General features: G+C 37.3%; 1 protein-coding gene across 1 annotated transcript in view; it reads right to left on the bottom strand.

Moving 5' to 3' along the window:
- Positions 1 to 3,368: 3,368 nt before the first annotated feature.
- Positions 3,369 to 19,501, bottom strand: part of LOC105542120 (regulating synaptic membrane exocytosis protein 2-like) — a 244,119-nt gene continuing 227,986 nt past the window's right edge. The window contains exons 4-5 of the mRNA XM_011983506.1: positions 5,331 to 5,641; positions 3,369 to 3,604 (exon numbers count right to left, since the gene is read on the bottom strand). Coding sequence (XP_011838896.1) covers positions 3,583 to 3,604; positions 5,331 to 5,641 — 333 coding nt within the window. The 3' untranslated portion in view covers positions 3,369 to 3,582. The remainder of the gene's footprint in view (positions 3,605 to 5,330; positions 5,642 to 19,501) is intronic.

The following is a 19,501-nucleotide window of genomic DNA, read 5'->3' as shown; positions in this document are numbered from 1 at the left end:
ATCTGTTGAATGAATGAATTATAACAATGAATTATAGTATGAAGGAAGACAATCCTGCATTAATTTGTCATACAACTACCAGTTATAGGAGGAAAAAAATAGCGACAGAGAATGCCTTCAAGTTTATCTCATGGCAGAGGAGCTTAAAATACAACACAATACAGAATTTTGGAACTGGAAGTCTTCTCAGGATTTAGACTGTCTTTTCCCATTCCAGAGATGAGAAGAAGGAGACACAGAGAAAAAAAATAAACATCTAGAAATGATGACACTATGGGCCTAGGTTTTCTGACTTCTAGTTCTTTCTCATCTACCATACAAACTATCCATATTTCTTACTTTTTAACTTCTCTAAATGTTGTAGAAACTGCTACATATTAAATAAATAGTAAAATTTTGCAAATAAAAAAACTTTCCTACATTTCACTTATTTTCAACTACGAAAATTATGAAGCATCCAACTATTAAATAATTTCAAATGTAAGAAATATCAACTAAATGTTTTTAAACAGTTTTACTTTAATTTTCACTAATTTTATTTTCCTAACCAGAAAAAAATCCAGTTTTAAAATGTATTTCACAAGTTATTTTGAAATAAAAACATACTTGAAACTCAAAAATATTTTGCATCTAAGTTGATAAAGAATTGCAATTTTATGAGTATATGTTAAGTAAGTATTCGCCTACTCAACACTAAGGTCTAGGGCCAACTTGATATTCATTCATTCAATAAATACTAATGACCTATCTGTAAAACACTATACCAAAACCTGTGAGAGAAATAACAAGTCATTTAAAAAGGTCAAAACTACTGCATCACGTTACAAATCAAAGCTCCTTAAAAGAGTAACATACTTTTCTGTCTCAAATATAGTTACAAGTCCATAGAGATTTAAATTAAGTTGAACTGAAGTTTCTCTTTCTGAAGCCACTGGTTTCTGAATGGTATTGAAAAAACAAATTACTAATGCTTTAAACTGAAATTATATTCCTAGCATTACCTCCACTTCCCTGTCCAATTCAAATACTGCAAGGAAACCCATTCTGGTAAGAAAGAAGAAAGAGAGACAGAGAGAGGATAGAAGCTGGGAGGCAGGGTGGGAGATAAAGTAACAAAAAAAAATAGGTTTAATTGAAAAAATTTAAATGGTGACAAAAGAAAATGGGCAAAGGGAGAAATTTCTACAACACTAAGAGAACTGCTCTCTAGGGCAGGGACTGGCACACTTTTTCTGTAAAAGATCAGAGAGCAAATATTTGCAGTTTTTTTTTTTTTTTTTTTTTTTTTTTTTTTGAGACAGAGTTTCACGCTTGTTGCCCGGACTGGAGTGCAATGGCACGATCTTGGCTCGCTGCAACCTCCAGCTTCCAGGTTCAAGCGATTCTACCACCTCAGCCTCCCAAGTAGCTGGGATTATAGGCATACACCACCACATCCAGCTAATTTTTGTATTTTTAGTAAACATGGGGTTTCAAGATGTTGGCCAGGCTGGTCTTAAACCCCTGACTTCAGGTGATCCATCCTCCTCGGCCTCCCAAAGTGCTGGGATTACAGGCATGAGCCACTGCACCCGTCCTATATTTGCAGTTTTGAGGCCCATATGGTCTTTCACAACAGCTCAACTATGGAACTGTAGCTGAGAGCAGCCGTAGACAATAAGTAAATGAACAGGAGTGGCTGTGTTCCAAAAGAACTTTGTTTACAAAAACCAAGTGGCAAGTCAAATTTGGCCCAGGTTCATAGTTTGCTGACCCCTTGCTGTAGGGGAAAAAATTCAAAGGACTCAATACTGGCTACAGATAAATGTCTAATTAACTACTGTATAATCTGCATTTTAAAATAAAAGAAATACTCTTTAAAGTGTTTCCCAAATAAACATTTATGTAAGTTATAATGAGTTCCATTTTCTAGGCATAACTACCAAATCTGATATTAAACTCTAACTTCTTTCCTGACTAAAAGTAATTTTTGTGAACAAAAGGAGCTATTGGTTGGGCATTTATAAGGTTTGGAAAGAAGATATACAGTATGCTTTGAGTCATTTAGCATGAATTTATTAGCAGTAGTAGCCAAAGCACCAGGCAAAAGAGAAAAGACTAAAAGGAACTACAACCTGTTGGCTCCCCACAATAGGTCAATTTCAATTGTTTATTCAGGCCAGTAGTTGTGAGTGAAAGAGGCAATAAGTAATATAAGATTCTTATTTGTTCTCATTACCACCTTCTTCTAAGATTACAGATAGGCAACCGGGCGCAGTGGCTCATGCCTGTAATCCCAACACTTTGGGAGGCCTAGGTGGGTGGATCATCTGAGGTCAGGAGTATGAGACCAGCCTGGCCAACATGGTGAAACCCCGTCTCTACTAAAAACACAAAAAAATTAGCCAGGCATGGTGGCGGGTGCCTGTAATCCCAGCTACTTGGGAAGTTGAGGCAGGAGAATCGCTTGAACCCAGGAGGTGGAGGTTGCAGTGAGCTGAGATCATGCCACTGCACTCCAGCCTGAGCAACAAAAAGACTTCTGTCTCAAAACAAAACAAAACAAAAAACACAAAGATTACAGATAGGCTTTACCTTGTCTATAATGATGAATTAATTACTCATAAATTTACTGAATTTATTTTTAACATGCATAACTTCCTGATGAAATGCATTCCAAAACTTAATATTCTATTATATGACCCAGTGCTTTAGTATTTCGTTTTATTCTTCCTAAACTTGCCTCTCTAAGCTCCACAAAAAGCTATCTCATGTGGTTAATTTTTAAGCAAATGGAGTCTATATTCCTATTTTCCTTTTTTTTTTTTACTCTGATCTTATCGATGTGTTACTCAAGAAATCTTATTTCTGACTGGATTCAGACTTAGAAGTAGAAGCTCCCAGAGAGGAAAGTCTGAATTTCTTGGCAATTTGTTCCTGGCGCTTCTGTTTAGCCTCCTTCATTCTCTTGGCCGCAAGTTAAGCATATTCTGCAGCCTCTTCCTAATTTTTCTTAGTATGCTGCTTCTCAGGCAATATGCCACCATTTGTGCTGCAGGACATGTGGAGTAACAAGACGCTGAATCTTGGGTGCTTTGGTCCTAGGTTTCTTACCTTCTTTGTTTAAAGGCTTTCTTACAACATACTGGCAGACATCACCTTCTTTAGAGAGATTGAAAAGTTTGAGGATTCTGCTAGCTTTTTTGGGCCCCAGGCGACGAGGCACCGTAGTATCAGTCAACCCAGGAATATACTTCTCTCCTTTTTTAACAATAACCAAGTTAGAATGCTCCAATTGGCATCCACAATGCAACCACAAACTGATTTTCTCTTTCTTTCTCCAGTTCTTCTTGGTCTGTAACAGGAATGCCCCTTACTCATTAGCAGGTGGACACGGCCATGAATCAAGATACCCCGCTTCATGGGGAATCATTGTTTGTCGTTACCACCACTGATTAGGACCACATAACCCTTCCATTCTTCAACCAGAGCATCAGCAGCAACTTCTGTGGCCATATGCTTCTCATAAAAAGTGCCGTTCACATTTATTGTCCACTTCAATGAGTTTCTGGCAGCCAGTGGCTGGGAAGGAGATGAGCAGTTTCATCTTGAAGCAGGTGAATGCCTCCGAGGTGCCATGAAAAAGAGCTCATTATCCATTTTATTTAGTTATTCATTCACTCATTTTAAAAAAATCCCATCTCCATTGGTTATCTATTTTTTCGTATACCTTGACCATTATAATTGCCATTTGGGGAACTTTCTTGATCTCTGAAGTCATTGTGTAGCAGATACTACCAGCAACCCAACCATATTGCCACATCATTCACCATTCCCTACATAGCAATATCGGCTTACTATAAGTGTCTGTTACATGCTGCCTGAGCGCTTTCTCTGGCCAGTGAGTTTCAGAGAGTTAACAATTCCCATGATCAGCCCTGGACCAACAACAAAGGAGAGTTGATAAATAAATACTCCAACTTTCTTGTCCTCTATATAGGATAACTCTGAGGTCTTTCTACCCAGTCTCCCAGAAGAAGTCTCCACAAGATTAAGATGACTGTTTTCCCCAAAGATAGGATTACATATACTGTTCCCTTTTACCACTTTGTAAAAGAAGTGATGCAGTCATTGTTTTCTTTTTCTCTTAAGATCCAGCAACGTATTGGAGTGGTGACTTTAGGCACCATCTAAAATGACTCCCAGTGGTCTTACTTGTTAGAACTGATACCTGAGAACCCACCGTACTATATATACAATTTGTTTCTGCAGAAATGCATGACTTTGTACTTATTCAACACAGAAATAAATGTACCTGCTACTTCTGGGCAACAGAAATAGTATAAACCAAATTTAAATTTATCTTTATTCAAACAGAAAAATAAGGTATAGAAAAATAGGCCGAGCACGGTGGCTCACACCTGTAATCTCAGGACTTTGGGAGGCCGAGGTGGGCAGATCACGAGGTCATGAGATTGAGACCATCCTGGCCAACATGGTGAAACCCTGCCTCTATTAAAGTACAAAAAATTAGCCAAGCATGGTGGTGCACACCTGTAGTCCCAGCTACTTGGGAGGCAGGGGAATCACCTGAACCTAGGAGGCAGAGATTGCAGTGAGCCAAGATCGTGCCACTGCACTCCAGCCTGACAACAGCGTAAGACTCCGTCTCAAGAAAATAAATAAATAAATAAGGAAGAAAAAGAATCTTCCCATCAAAATCCTTTATTCTCCTTCCAAAGGTAGGAAATATAAGAGCCCTATGTACTATTTTAAGTATCACACTTTGAACATGGAGAAGCCCATAGAACTGAGCCAAAATAGTTACAACAGAGTTAGCACATGGATATATCAAACTCATGAAATCCTTCACTATAAACCTGACGTTGGGTCTGCATATACTTGCTTGAAAAACCACATCATCCTTCAGCCCAGGATAGAACCTTTGGAGATATTGTTAACCTTCCCCATTATCTTAACTCCCACTTCCAACTAGTCCCATCAATCCAACCTCTATAAAGTGTCTTATAGCCATCTCTTCTTCATTCCCATTAGTCCAATGCCAGTCTCTCTTTCCTATGACAAAAACTTCTAAGTTCCCTGTTTTATTTCACTTCTTTATTCTGGGAAATCTATCTGATAACCTAACACTCCCACATCCCATCTAAGATAGTTCAAACCTATGATAGGTCAAGTCCTGAACATCACATACAGTATTTATGTAAAACATACGAATGTTTACATTACTTAGACAACTCACCGTTGCCTAAACATTTCATGTATTGTTATCTCTGTTTGGAATGAAGACTAAAAGTAAAAACATTTGCCTAAAGATTAAACAAAATGTTTACCTGTCTGAAGCTATGTCACTGGCAATGTGATGCTTCACGCCTGACCCATTTTTAATAGAATCCTGTCTTGTGAGCCCATGAGATCGACTTTTCTCCACTGCAGGTACAGATAAGTCACCTGAGGGTCCTTGGAACTGGGTCTGCTCATGTAGTTTTGGTTTCTTCTCCTGAGGTGCCTCCTCATTTCTTAGCCCTCGAAGAACCTTTTGATCAGGTTGCTGTGGTGTATTAGTTCCACTATTATAAAACCACGCTCCTGATTTAGTGAGGATTTCTTGTTGTTTTCGGCACAAATTACATACCCACATAACCTGCACATGAAGACATAGGGGGAAAAAATTAGTGTTCCCAAAAGTTAAAAACAAAGAAAAAGAGACAAAAATTCAAGCAAACAAAAAATTATATGGTTATCCTTCTGAAGTTAAAACATAATCCCAATTAACTGCTACTGTAAATTAAATAATACATACTTTCTTTTAATTTTTTTGAATAATTCTAATGAAATAGATAACATTTATTGACCACAAAGATTGCAAACTAGAGTCCCAAATTGCTGATTGTTCATTTGTACTATTTAATTCGTTTTATTTAAATTAGAGGCATTGTGTAACACACAGAAAATAGATTTTGAAGCTAGACAGTTGGGTTTAAATACCAACTCCAAAATTAGAAACTTTGCAACTTTCAACAAGGAACTGAATCTTCGTATCTATAAAACTTAGTTTCCTTAATGATAAAATAGGGAAATAAAGATGATAATTTCCCTGTATTTTGAGGTTGAATATTAGAAATAATTTATTTAAAATATCTGCAATATTACTTATTATAAAGAAAACTAGCTGTTAATATTATGTTAACATTCTATCAGCAATTATATTATTCTTAAGGGGGCTTTTATTTTTTTCAAGTAGCACCTAATGGCTAAAATAAAGCTACAAGCTTTGTTGATCCTCTATTTAAAAAAACCTATTAATTGCTAATAATTTATAGTAATGCACTTGATGTTTTTACTGTGGCAAAAGACACAAAATAAAATTTGCCATTTTAACCATTTTTAATTGTACACACCTCAGTAGCAGTAAGTATATTCACATTGTGAAACAGATCTTCAAAACTTTTCTTGCAAAACTGAAACTCTACACCCCATTAAACAGCAACAGTCCTTTTCCTCTCCCAGCACAACTATTCTATACTCAATTTTTCAACAGATATATTTTTCAGATTCCAGAAATCTAAACATATTGTAATTAATATCTCTGTGGCCAGAAAACCCTTCACCATTTTCCGAAAAATCCTTTTCAATTAATCATTTAAAAAGTCATATTATCATAAAATAAGCATTCATAATTCAAGTGTATGAGTGCTAATGTTTTACGTCAAATACTTACTCTTACACAGCTCTCCAGGTTGCTAAACATTTTCTCACATGAAATAAATTACAACAGTATAGATAATCACAGTAAAAGGTTCAACATGGTATTTTCAACTGACACAAAAATGTTTCTGTAAAATACCACGTAGATTTTTTACCTTATTGTCCATTATTCCAGTTCATAGTTTGTGCAGATCTTATCACACAACATTGTACTTGCTCATTTTTATTCTTTTTTTCTTTCATTGAATTGTATATACATTTCTTTTCTCCCCAATTAAATTTGAAGCTTATTGAAGGCAGGAACTACATCTTCTACTAACGTAATAAAACCTTATAAATTATAGAATGGTAAGATATAATAAATGTTTGCTAAGTTTAAGTTTTTTAAAATTTTTCTGGGGGAAATATGGTAATAATATATTTGATATTATTAGGCCAAGATGTATGTTCATTAATTTCCTAAAGAATTAGTCATAAATAATATCAATATATGTACGTATTTTATTTTTATAAGTATTTTGATGTGAAAACACCATTATTTCACTGAAATTAAAAAGAATATGCCTCACAGTTCAAATTTCTTTTGCTATAATTGATTTGAATAGACATGAAATATATCTAACCCATCAACAGTCTCAAAATCAAATTTGAGTCAGCATCTCAGTCTTTTGATGCCATCTTGTGACAAATGCAAGTACTGCAGATCTCTTTTAAAAAGTCACGCTAAACAGATCCACAAAATAATGCAAAAATAAATGAAGTTTGAATTTCAACTTTTCTATTTTAAACAAGTTGTTATTTATGCTTCAGTGATAATCTATGCTAGATTATTATAAGATATAAATTTATCTGAATTAGGTCACACTCAGAGTACTGAAAAAGAGCATCCTTTCGTGTCTGGTAATCAACAAATGAAACAGAAATGAGAGCTTGTGAGACAGACAATTATCCAATCACTATCATCTGCAGAAACAGCATTTTGCTGCTTTGTAGCAGTTGAAAAATAAAATTTTTCACAAGGTAAGCAGGTTACTTAATGTATTTTAGAGCAGAGCTTCTCAAAGAACATCCCGGAGAGAACAGCATCAGTATCACCAGAAGTGCAAATTCCCAGGTCCCACCCCAGACTTACTGAATAGGAAACTCTGGGGCAGTTCCCAGTAATATTTTACCCCAAATCCTCCAGGTAATTCTGTTTGCTAACATTTGAGATCCACCAATCTATGGCAGAGATTCCTAGTTCAATATGTTAAATGGGTTACAAGTATGCTCCTCAGACTGGCTAAGACCAAAGGAGTTCATATTCAGCCTTGTCAGTTTACCTTAGTGTGGACTGCTGACTGTACAAATAGTATTGTTTCTGTGGAGCCCAAAATGAGAAAAAGAATTGGAAACACTATCAGCTTAATCTTCCTCATCTGCTAATATCCAGTGAATATTAATATAACACAGATGAGTATAAGGTATGAAGGATGTCTGATTCCTATTAAAGACTCTCCATGTGTTAATATCCTTCTCACATTCCCTGGGCTATGCACACTGCTTGCTCCTTTTCTGACTAGATCATTTGTTCCCTCCTAAATCACTAGCTCCTATATCCTTCCCTTCCTCCTTTCCTCCCTCCTTTATTCTATATTCCTCCCTCCCTTATCCTATATCCCTGCCTTCCTCCCTTCCTTCTCTCCTTCCTCCCTCCCTTCCTTTCTTCCTTCTTCTTCTTTTTTTTTCTTTCTTGAAACAGGGTCTTACTTTGTCACCCAGGCTGGAGTTCAATGGCACAGTCTCAGTTCACTATAGCCTCAACCTGCCAAGCTAAAATGATCCTCCTGCCTCAGTCCCTCAAGTAGCTGGGAGTACAGGTGTGGCCACCACGCCAGCTAACTTTTGTATTTTTTGTAGAGATGGGGTTTCACTATGTTGCCCAGGCTGGTCTTGAATGCCTGAGCTCAAGCAATCTGCCCGCTTCAGCCTTCCAAAGTGCTAGGATTATAGGTGTGAGCCATCACGCCTCCTAGTATTTTCTTATTCATGTATTGACACCTTGGTTACCTTTCTTTTCTTCTTCTACCATCTCCTCCTTCTCTTGGATTAATAGTTGATTAATTTTTTAAGCTCAGGAATTCCAAATCTACCCACATCAAGTACTGTCATGTGCTGCATAACAATAGTTCAGTCAACAAAAGACCACATATAGAAGGGTGGTTCCCTAATATTATAATACTGTATTTTTACCATGCCTTTTCTATATTTAAATATGTTCAGATACATAAACACTTTTCATTATGTTACTACTGCCTACAATATTCAATACAGTAACATGTTGTACAGGTTTGTAGCCTTGGAGCAACAGACAATATCATCTAGCCTAGGTGTGTAGAAGGCTAGACCATCTAGATTTAAGTACACTCCATGATGTTCGCGTGACAAAATTGCCTAATGATGCACTTCTTGGACTGTATCCCCATCATTACCAATATGATTGTAGTACAGAAAAACTGACACTTTCACTTGTAGCCGTTTACACAGATAGCAGCTTAGCTTATAAATTGGTGACAATATTGAACTACTTCTCGCAAACACCAATACCTCTCACAAATACATATATGCTGTAAAATGATTTTTCATTAATTGGCTATGAAATGATTAATGGCTATTAAAGATAAACTCTGCATCCATGGAACAAAATTTATAGAATTTGGCAATAAAGTCACAGGCCTTTTGCTAATAGAACACTTTAACCAATTACGTTAACCACATAAGGAATGCTGTCTAAAATATCTCAGAAATACACATGCGTATAAATCTCCCTGGTTAGAGACTATTAACCAATTCTCATAATTACCAAAAACATCTAGAACCTGAGAATACAAAACATGTAGGGTTCAAAATTATAGATTATTATTACCTTCAGTCGTAAATAAGCCAAAATTTAAAAAATAATATAGCAATATTAAGAGATGGAATAATGTCTAATGACCCAAATTTGTCACTTACTACCATGTGTTTTATTCCATAAACACCCTGAAAGGAAGGGAAAAACTAAGGAAAATACAAATATCTTTTTTAAACCACAAAAATAATAACCATAACAGCTGCAGTGAATAGTAAAAGAAAGCAAGAAAATCAAACTTACATTAGGTATATACAATAATTGAGAGCAATCTAAAGGTCTGCAAAATACTATGATTTTCTTCTAAACAGGGACAAAAAAATAGAGTAATTCAAAAAAGGGAGGGATTATAGGTTAAAGACTGATGCTAACGAGACCATAGGTCAAGATCCTATGATCCAGCTAACTGCACAGAAAAAGGAATTCACTAGACACTACCTCTAACCATTGCCAACCTGCTCCTAAGTGTGTGTATGCATTTGTCAGAGAGGAAATAAGGTAAAAGAGTATAAACTGATCCATTACATAAACAGAAAATTGTTGAAGATTCTGGCTAGCTATTCAACAACTTATTTCCTTTCCTCTTAGAAAACTACATTTTCCATGTTATCATGGGCAGCCATGACCATACAATTATATTCTAGCCAATGGATTATAAGTGGAATGGGTGTGCCACTTTCATAAACTTTTAAAAATTCTCATGTGCTATCTTCATGCTGTTCAGCCAAGACCTTGGAGATAAGGAAACCACAGGAAAAAAAGGTGCTGCCTGGGAACCTGAATAATCACTAGGAGGAGAGCACTCAGCTGATCAGCTCACCAGTGTGGACTTCACATAGGTGAAAACTAAACTTCTACTAAGTTGAGCTTTAAAGACTTTTTGAGTTTATCTTTTATAATTGATAGCATTACCTTGACTAATTCACAGTCTTTTTAAAGTACATGTTTATTCAATGTGTATTACTAGCACAATCTTGTATGTGAAGAACAATACATTACTAGGGCATGAATAGGAAAGAGCTTCAATGCTGTTCACCAACTCATGAGAGCCAATTGTGTGCTTTCTTCCCAACCCCACATTCCATGAAGTAATGTGGGTTAGGCTGAAATCAGCCGTGGTGGATGTATTTAGACTAAATAAATTGGAAAATGCCAAAAGTCAGAGATTTTTCTAAAAGAGAGCTGGTTGTTAGCATGTACGAACACACCAGTGACTATAATATATTCACTACATTCTACTAAAAGAATAATATTACATTTAGTAGATAAACTTAGATGAAACTATAATGTAATTTACCATAAAAATTAACTGAAATCATAAAATTCCAATTTTATTATAGATGGGCAAGTAACCAATTCATTATTTATTTACTTATACAATATTTACTAAATGGCTACTATATGCCAAACACTATGCTAAGAGCTGGTGAATAAAGCTTAACAAATACAGAGTTTGCTACAGAGTATAAAGTATAGTAGGGGGACAATAAGCAAACAAATAATTGCACAAATATTATTATAATTATCATAAATGCTACAAAAGGAATGCAGTCCCACCATAGATCTTTCCCTCTGGCCCGCATTGTGTTGGGAAAAAACAAGGATGCAGAGATCTGCAAGAGGTCTGGAAATCCAGAGGCTCAACCAGAGCATTACCCTAAAGCGTTCCCACAATCAGAATCATGGTGTGTGTGTCTCTAAAAAGGCAGAATTCAAGGGTAGCCTGCGCTACTAAACTACAAGCCCTCACCCAGCACTGCCATGGTGGATTTTGAAAGTAGACACATTGGCTCATATCCTGGAAGGTTAATGTTTTCTAATAGGATTCCTTAGGCAATTAAGAGATACTGTCATCCATAAATAAAATCAGAAATTTTCTTCATCTGATGCCCCTGATACAAGCAGCAAGACTCCCAGATTTCCCCTGAACTGTAATCATGGCATTTTCAGCAATACTCACACTTATAGGCTGAAGCAGGAAAGTCTGACTGGTCTTCCTTAAATCTCTCAGGAGGCAACAGCACATCCTCCTGAGAGCTTTAACCTTAAGTATTTCCCAGTCTTAGCTGTTACAAACTGTTCTATGTTGGCTATTGTTGTGGCTTTGAAAAATTTACTCACAAAGAAAGGTAGCTTATTTATTTCTCTATTTTTGATCTGATTTTTCTCAACAGCACACTTGCCAGATTCTTCTTTAAAGCCACTCAGTAAATTGTAGGCTGATAAATAATAGCTCCTTTGGACAAATTCTCTATTTCTTATATTTCTACTCCTTTTTTGGCTGTTCTCCAAGAAAGTATTCAGGTGTTCTGTGAGGCTTATGCTGCTACACAACCTGCAGCTCATCGAATCCATAGTCTGATTCTTCTCAACTTAGACAGACTTGTACTTCTCAAAAAACCTGATCTCACTTCAGTTCCCACAGCACTGCCAACTTCTCTTAGTCCCTGAATGATCCTCTATTTCTCTATGGCACAAGCTGTCTACTCTGCAGCTTCTTCTGCAAAATCATCTCATCCCTCACTATAGATGGGTGTCATGCCTGGGACATGTAGTTATGCTCATTACTACAACAAAGGATAGTTCTGGAAGTCAAGTCTGACCTTTTCTTGGCCTTTCTGAATCATGATGCACTGCCAAGTTCATTCTGAAGTACCTGTGCCCCTGGTGGATGCTAGGGCATCCGAAAGGGTGATTCCCTTCCATGAATCTCCAATAATAATAAGAGTAAAGGTACCCTTCAATTTAACCAAAATGCATCCTCATCCTGGGTCAAAGCCTGGAAAGAAGAGACTGGAACATACCTCTAATCATCTACTGGCCTCACCTGTCTTCTTTCTCTTCCCCTACAATGTAGAAGAATAGAAGAAGCAAGCTTTTCCTTGACTTTTCTTTTTTGTATACCTAATACTTTCCCCAAATACCCTCAGGCTTGAAGTAATGAGCTTCAATCTTCCCATTTCATCGATTTCATCCCTTAAGCCATCCACTGCCTTAATGGCAAAGGAGAAAAAAGACACCAGCTTACCGATAAAAGAATCTAAATAGGAGGGCAATTATAATATAATATATGCATTACACTGTGTTTTGAACATTGTCGGCTATGTTCAGAGATTAATATTTGCCCAAGTACAAAGTACGGACCAGATACACCTCGAGAAAGAGAAGTCCTGGTAGCTTCTGGTTTCTGATAAAATGGCTGATTTCCCAGCTTTAGGCAGGAGTTGTGGGGTGGAAGGAGGAAGGCTGAAGAAGATAGAAAAGGAAGCCTGGGCTGATACTTAAAGAATGTAAAAGTGGCCAAGCATGGTGGTTCATGCCTGTAATTCCAGCATTTTGGGAGGCCAAGGCAGGAGGATCATGAGGTCAAGAGATTGAGACCATCCTGGCCAACATGGTGAAACCCCATCTCTACTAAAATTACAAAAATTAACTGGGCGTGGTGGCATGTGCCTGTAGTCCCAGCTACTCAGGAGGCTGAGGCAGGAGAATCGCTTGAACCTGGGAGGGAGAGGTTGCAGTGAGCCGAGATCTTGCCACTGCACTCCAGCCTGGCAACAGAGTGAGACTCTGTCTCAAAAAACAAAAAAGTTAAAAGTGTAAGTTTTGAATATAGCAAAATCAACCAATAATAGCTCTCAAAAGAAACAGCACAACAGATCAAAGGTAGAAGGGCTTGGAGTAAATACCAGAAACTAGAAAACAGATGGTTTAGCAAGTCATAGGGAACAAAGCATAGGATTGCTGAAAACATGAAACTGCTACTAAGGTTAAACTTTAACACACTATTTAAAGCATGCTAGTATTAAGCTATTTCCTTTGAAAAGAAACAGATGGCATTATCAGAATTATTGAGGTATTCATTCAGTATGTGGGTACGCTCCAAAGAAATAGCAAATGAAACTCAACCAATTAAATTAGAGAACTGGGATGGATAAAATTACTAAGTATTAATTTCTGTAAACTTACAATAAATAACTGGTTAAATAAGAAAACTGAAACAATCAGATAATTAAGTAGAAATTTTAACAGCTCCATAATTAATATGATGAGTACATCTTCCAAGTTTTGACAACTGTAAATGCCAAATATTAATTAAAAGACAGGAAATGATAATAAAAACAAGACAATTAAGCTGAAAATACAATCATACATTATGCCATGAAGTTTGTATTACTAAAATTTTAGATATCTACATTATTTATTGAAACAAAATACAAAATTGCAAAGAAACGCAATGTAACTTGCACTTAAAGCCTCACATACATTATAATTAAAATTATACTGAGTTTTACCACTTTGCCTAAATTTAAACTTTTAACCCTCTCTATTACTTTCCCCAAACTCTATTTTTACCTCTACTTATGTAATTTGTTTTATGCCATGATACAAATCTAAACTTTTAACCTTTTTTTGCTAAAAGCAGACATGTCTTTCAAAAGAAAGACTGTTGTTTCTACACCCAGAATTTTAACTTATAAACGAATAAATAAAAATAAAAAACAAATGAAAGGAAATGAGCAGAGCTAAAGCCTCAGGCCTACTATGTCCCCAGCCAAAAAGCAGGTACCAGTGAATAAGAGCACAGGTCTTATGGTTTAGCAGAACTAGAAGTGCTCCATGTGAAATGAGAAACTGAAATTCATGTTCACTTCTGGATGCCTGGTGCCTTCTTCATTAATAAAAAAAAAGCTGAAAAAAATGCTGTGGAAATCTTCTCAACCTACACCTTCCTAGAAGCTATAGGCTTAGGCAAGTGGGACACACTTGTAACTTTGACACTGAACAACACCTCCACAGACTTGGTTTATGTATATGAATTTATAAGATCACTAATGTAAAATATCACTAATATATTAATTTGCAATATCACGCAATGCCATGATCGAGGCAAGACCCCAGCTCATTAATGAATATCTGGTTCTGAAATGGAGATCCCAGAGACTGCATGAAGGCAACCATGAAATTATTAATACGGAAGAAGTAAGTTCAGAGGAAAGAGGAAGGAAGAAAAGAAGAAGAGAGAGAAAGACAGGAAATCCTAGATGGTTTCACAGTTGACTTCTCTCAATCACTGAAGGAATAGCTATCTAAAACTTATACAAAATATTATAGAAGGGGGAAAAATGGAAACTTCCATGACTCAATTTATGAGAAATTTTTAATGGTAATATCAGAAAATAGCAGTGGATCCATTTCCTGAATTGGCTGTTACAAATTACCCGAAACCAGTGGCGTAAAACAACAAGAAATGTATTCCCTCACAGCTCTGGGACCAGAAGTCCAATTTCAGTATCACCTGACCAAAATCAAGATATCAACAAGGCCAGGCTCCTTCAGAAGGCTCTAGGGAAAACCAGTTCCTTGTCTCCTCTGGCAATCAGCTTCTGGTTAGTATCATCATTCCTTGGCTTGTGGCCACGTCAATCCAATATTCAAGAACAGCATCTTTGAACTCTCTCTGTTAAATCTTCACATTGTCTTCTCCTCTGTGTTTGTGCACAGATACATATGCACTGATGATACAAGGGATTGCATTTAGGGCTGACCTGCATAATCTCCCTATCTCAAGATCTTTACTGTATCACATCTGCATCTTTTTTGAGGAAAGGGAAGAGTTCGGGGCCATATAAGATAACATTCATAGGTTTCAGGAATTAAGACATGGTTATCTTTAGAGGGGCCATTTTTCTGCCTACCACAGACAAAATTAAAGTGAATAGCCCAGTAGCACAAGTGGAAATGAATGCATACGTCTTAAAATCTTGAACCAAATCCTTAATTTTATATAGCAAATATATATGAGAAAGAAATGAACAAAGACGAACCTACCATGACAAAGGGGAGATTACACCAAAGATGCAAGAATAGTTTAATTTCAAAAAACATATTAATGAAATCATCAGATTATTTAATTAAAATAGAAATAAAATGACGTTATCAATACATATAGAAAAACCATTCAACATTCATAAAATGCAAGATTCATTTGTGTGAAAACAATATAAAATCTAGCAACTAAATATTATAGAAATTAGCAATGATTTGACCTAAGAAAGGATATCTACAAAAACTCTATATCCTATTTTATATTTAAGAATTAAAGGTAAGAGCATTCCTTTTAAAGTAAGAAATGAGCAAAGGATTCCCAGTATCACCACCTCTGTTCAACACTGTATTGGAGATGCTAGCCAAGTAAATCTCTCCTCAATCTCTCTCTCTCTGTCTCTCTCTCTCTCTCACACACACACACAGACACACACAGACACACGCAAACACACATACACGAGAAAGGATGAAATAAAGCTGTCCTTATTTGAACACTATTTGATTAAGAATGCCATTTGATTGTGATACAAAATGCAAAAATCTACAGCCAAAATATTGAGTAGTAAGGGAGCTCAGTAAGTTTCCTCGATCAAATCATGATTAAGCAAAATAAACAGCATTTCCATACACCACCTATAAGCAATTACAAAACATTAAATAAAATTTTTAAAGACATCTGTTATAAAGAATAATAATAGGCTGGGCACGGTGGCTATGCCTGTACTCCTAGCACTTTGGAAGGCTGAGGTAGGCAGATTGCTTGTGCTCAGGAGTTCAAGACCAGCCTGGGCAACATGGCAAAATCCGGTCTCTACAAAAAATTTAAAAATTAGCTAGGCACAGTGACATGGCCCACCCCAGCTACTTGTGGGGCTGAGACTGGAGGAACACTTGAGCCCAGCAGGTCGAGGCTCCAGTGAGCCAAGATGTGCCCCTGCACTCCAGCCTGGGTGACAAAGTGAGACCTGTCTTAAGAAAAAAAAAGAAAGAAAGAAAGAAAAGAAAATAATATACAAGAGTCCTCTAAATTAAAAAAAAAAAAACCCTCCTGAGGATCCATTTCAACCTGGCCAAATAGGAACAGCTCCGGTCTGCAGCTCCCAGCAGGATCAAGGAAGGAGACGGGTGATTTCTACATTTCCAACTGAGCCTCTGCTGGTGATACTCAGGCAAACAGGGTCTGGAGTGGGCCTCAAGCAAACTCCAACAAATCTACAGCTGAGGGACCTGACTGTTAGAAGGAAAACTAACAAACAGAAAGGAATAGCATCAACATCAACAAAAAGGACATTCACACCAAAACCCCATCTGTAGGACACCAACATCAAAGATCAAAGGTAGATAAAACCACAAAGATGGGGAGAAACCAGAGCAGAAAGGCTGAAAATTCTAAAAACCAGAGCAACTCTTTGACTCCAAGGGATTACAGCCACTCGCCAGTAACGGAACAAAGCTGGACGGAGAATGACTTTGATGAGTTGACAGAAGTAGGCTTCAGAAGGTCGGTAATAACAAACTCCTCCAAGCTAAAGGAACATGTACTAACCCAATGCAAAGAAGCTAAGAACCTTGAAAAAAGTTAGATGAATTGCTAAATAGAATAACCAGTTTAGAGAAGAACATAAACGAACTGATGGAGCTGAAAAACACATCACGAGAACTTTGTGAAGCATACACAAGTATCATTAGCTGAACTGATCAAGTGGAAGAAAGGATATCAGAGATTGAAAATCAACTCAATGAGATAAAACAAGAAAACAAGATTAGAGAAAAAAAAGAGTAAAAATGAACAAAGCCTCCAAGAAGTATGGGACAATGTGAAAAGACCAAATCTATATTTGATTGGTGTACCTGAAAGTGATGGGGTGAACAGAACCAAGTTGGAAAACATTCATCAGTATATTATCAATGAGAACTTACTCAGCCTGGCAAGGCAGGCCAACATTCAAATTCAGGAAATACAAAGACCACCACAGAGATACTCCTCGAGAAGAGCAAATCCAAAACACATAATCGTCAGATTCACCAAGGTTGAAATGAAGGAAAAAATGTTAACGACAGCCAGAGAGAAAGGGTGGGTTACCCACAAACGGAAGCCCATCAGAGTAACAGTGGATACCTCAGCAGAAACCCTACAGGCCAGAAGAGAGTGGGGGCCAATATTCAACAGTCTTAAAGAAAAGATTTTTCAACCCAGAATTTAATACCCAGCCAAACTAAGCTGCATAAGTGAAGCAGAAATAAAATCCTTTACAGACAAGGAAATGCTGAGAGATTTTGTCACCACCAGGCCTGGTCTACAAGACCTCCTGAAGGAAGCACTAAACATGGAAAAGAACAACTGGTACCAGCTATTGCAAAAACACACCAAATTGTACAGACCATCAACACTATGACGAAACTGCATAAACTAATGGGCAAAAGTACCAGCTAGGATCTTAATGGAAGAATCAAATTCCCACATAACATATTAGCCTTAAATGTAAAATGGGCTAAATGCCCTAATTAAAAGACACAGACTGGCAAACTGGATAAAGAGTCAAGACCCATCAGTGTGCTATATTCAGGAGACCCAACTCACGTTCAGAGACACATATAGGCTCAAAATAAAGGGATGGAGGAAGATCTACCAAGCAAATGGAAAGCAAAAAAAAAAAAGCAGGGCTTCCAATCCTAGTCTCTGATAAAACAGACTTTAAATCATCAGAGATCAAAAGAGACAAAGAAGGCTATTACATAATGGTAAAGGGATCAATTCAACAAGAAGACCTAACTATCCTAAATATATATGCACCCAATACAGGAGCATCCAGATTCATAAAGCAAGTCCTTAGAGACCTACAAAGAGACTTAGACTCCCACACAATAATAATGGGAGACTTTAACACCCCACTGTCAACATTAGACAGATGAACGAGACAGAAAATTAACAAGGACACCCAGGAATCGAACTCAGCTCTGTACCAAGCAGACCTAAAAGACATCTACAGAACTCTCCACCCCAAATCAACAGAATATACTTTCTTCTCAGCACCACATCGCACTTATTCCAAAATTAACCACATAATTGGAAGTAAAGCACTCCTCAGCAAATGTAAAAGAACACAAATCACAACAATCTCAGACCACAGTGCAATCAAATTAGAACTCAGGATCAAGAAACTCACTCAAAACCACACAACTACATGGAAACTGAACAACCTGCTCCTGAATGACTACTGGGTACATAATGAAAGGAAGGCAGAAACAAACATGTTCTTTAAAAGCAATGAGAAGAAAGAAACAATGTACCAGAATCTCTAGGACACATTTAGAGCAGTGTATAGAGGGAAATTTATAGCACTAAATGCCCACAACAGAAAGCAGAAAAGATCTAAAATTGAGACCGTAACATCACAATTAAAAGAACTAGAGAGAGGCTAGGGGAGGGGTGCCCACCATTACTGAGGCTTAAGTAGGTAAACAAAGCTGCCAAAAATCTCAAACTTGGTGGAGCCCACTGCAGCTCAAGGAGGCCTGCCTGTCTCTGGAGACTCCACCTCTGGGCACGGCATAAAGCAACAGAAACCTCTACAAATGTCAATGACCCTGTCTGACAGCTTTGAAGAGAGCAATGGATCTCCCAGCACAGAGGTTGAGATCTGAGAACAGACAGACTGCCTGCTCAAGTGGGTCCCTGACCCCTGAGTAGCCTAACTGGGAGACAACCACCACTAGGTGCAGACCAACACCTCACACCTCACACAGCGGGGTACACCCCTGAGACGAAGCTTCCAGAGCAAGAATCAGACAGCAACACTGGCTGTTCAGCAATATTCTATCTTCTGCAGCCTCCGCTGCTGATATCCAGGCAAATAAGGTCTGGAGTAGACCTCAAGCAATCTCCAACAGACCTACAACTGAGGGTCCTGACTGTTAGAAGGAAAACTAACAAACAGAAAGGACACCCACATCAAAACTTCACCAGTTCTTCACCATCATCAAAGACCAAAGGAAGATAAAACAACAAAGATGGGGAAAAAAGCAGGTCAGAAAAACTGGAAATTCAAAAAATCAGAGTGCATCTCCCCCTCCAAA

The sequence above is a fragment of the Mandrillus leucophaeus genome, unplaced genomic scaffold (genome assembly GCF_000951045.1).
Source record: "Mandrillus leucophaeus isolate KB7577 unplaced genomic scaffold, Mleu.le_1.0 Scaffold250, whole genome shotgun sequence".
In the NCBI taxonomy this organism is placed as follows: Eukaryota; Metazoa; Chordata; class Mammalia; order Primates; family Cercopithecidae; genus Mandrillus; species Mandrillus leucophaeus.
The sequence above is the reverse complement of the archived record's forward strand: the minus strand, read 5'-3'. Positions and strand labels throughout refer to the sequence as shown.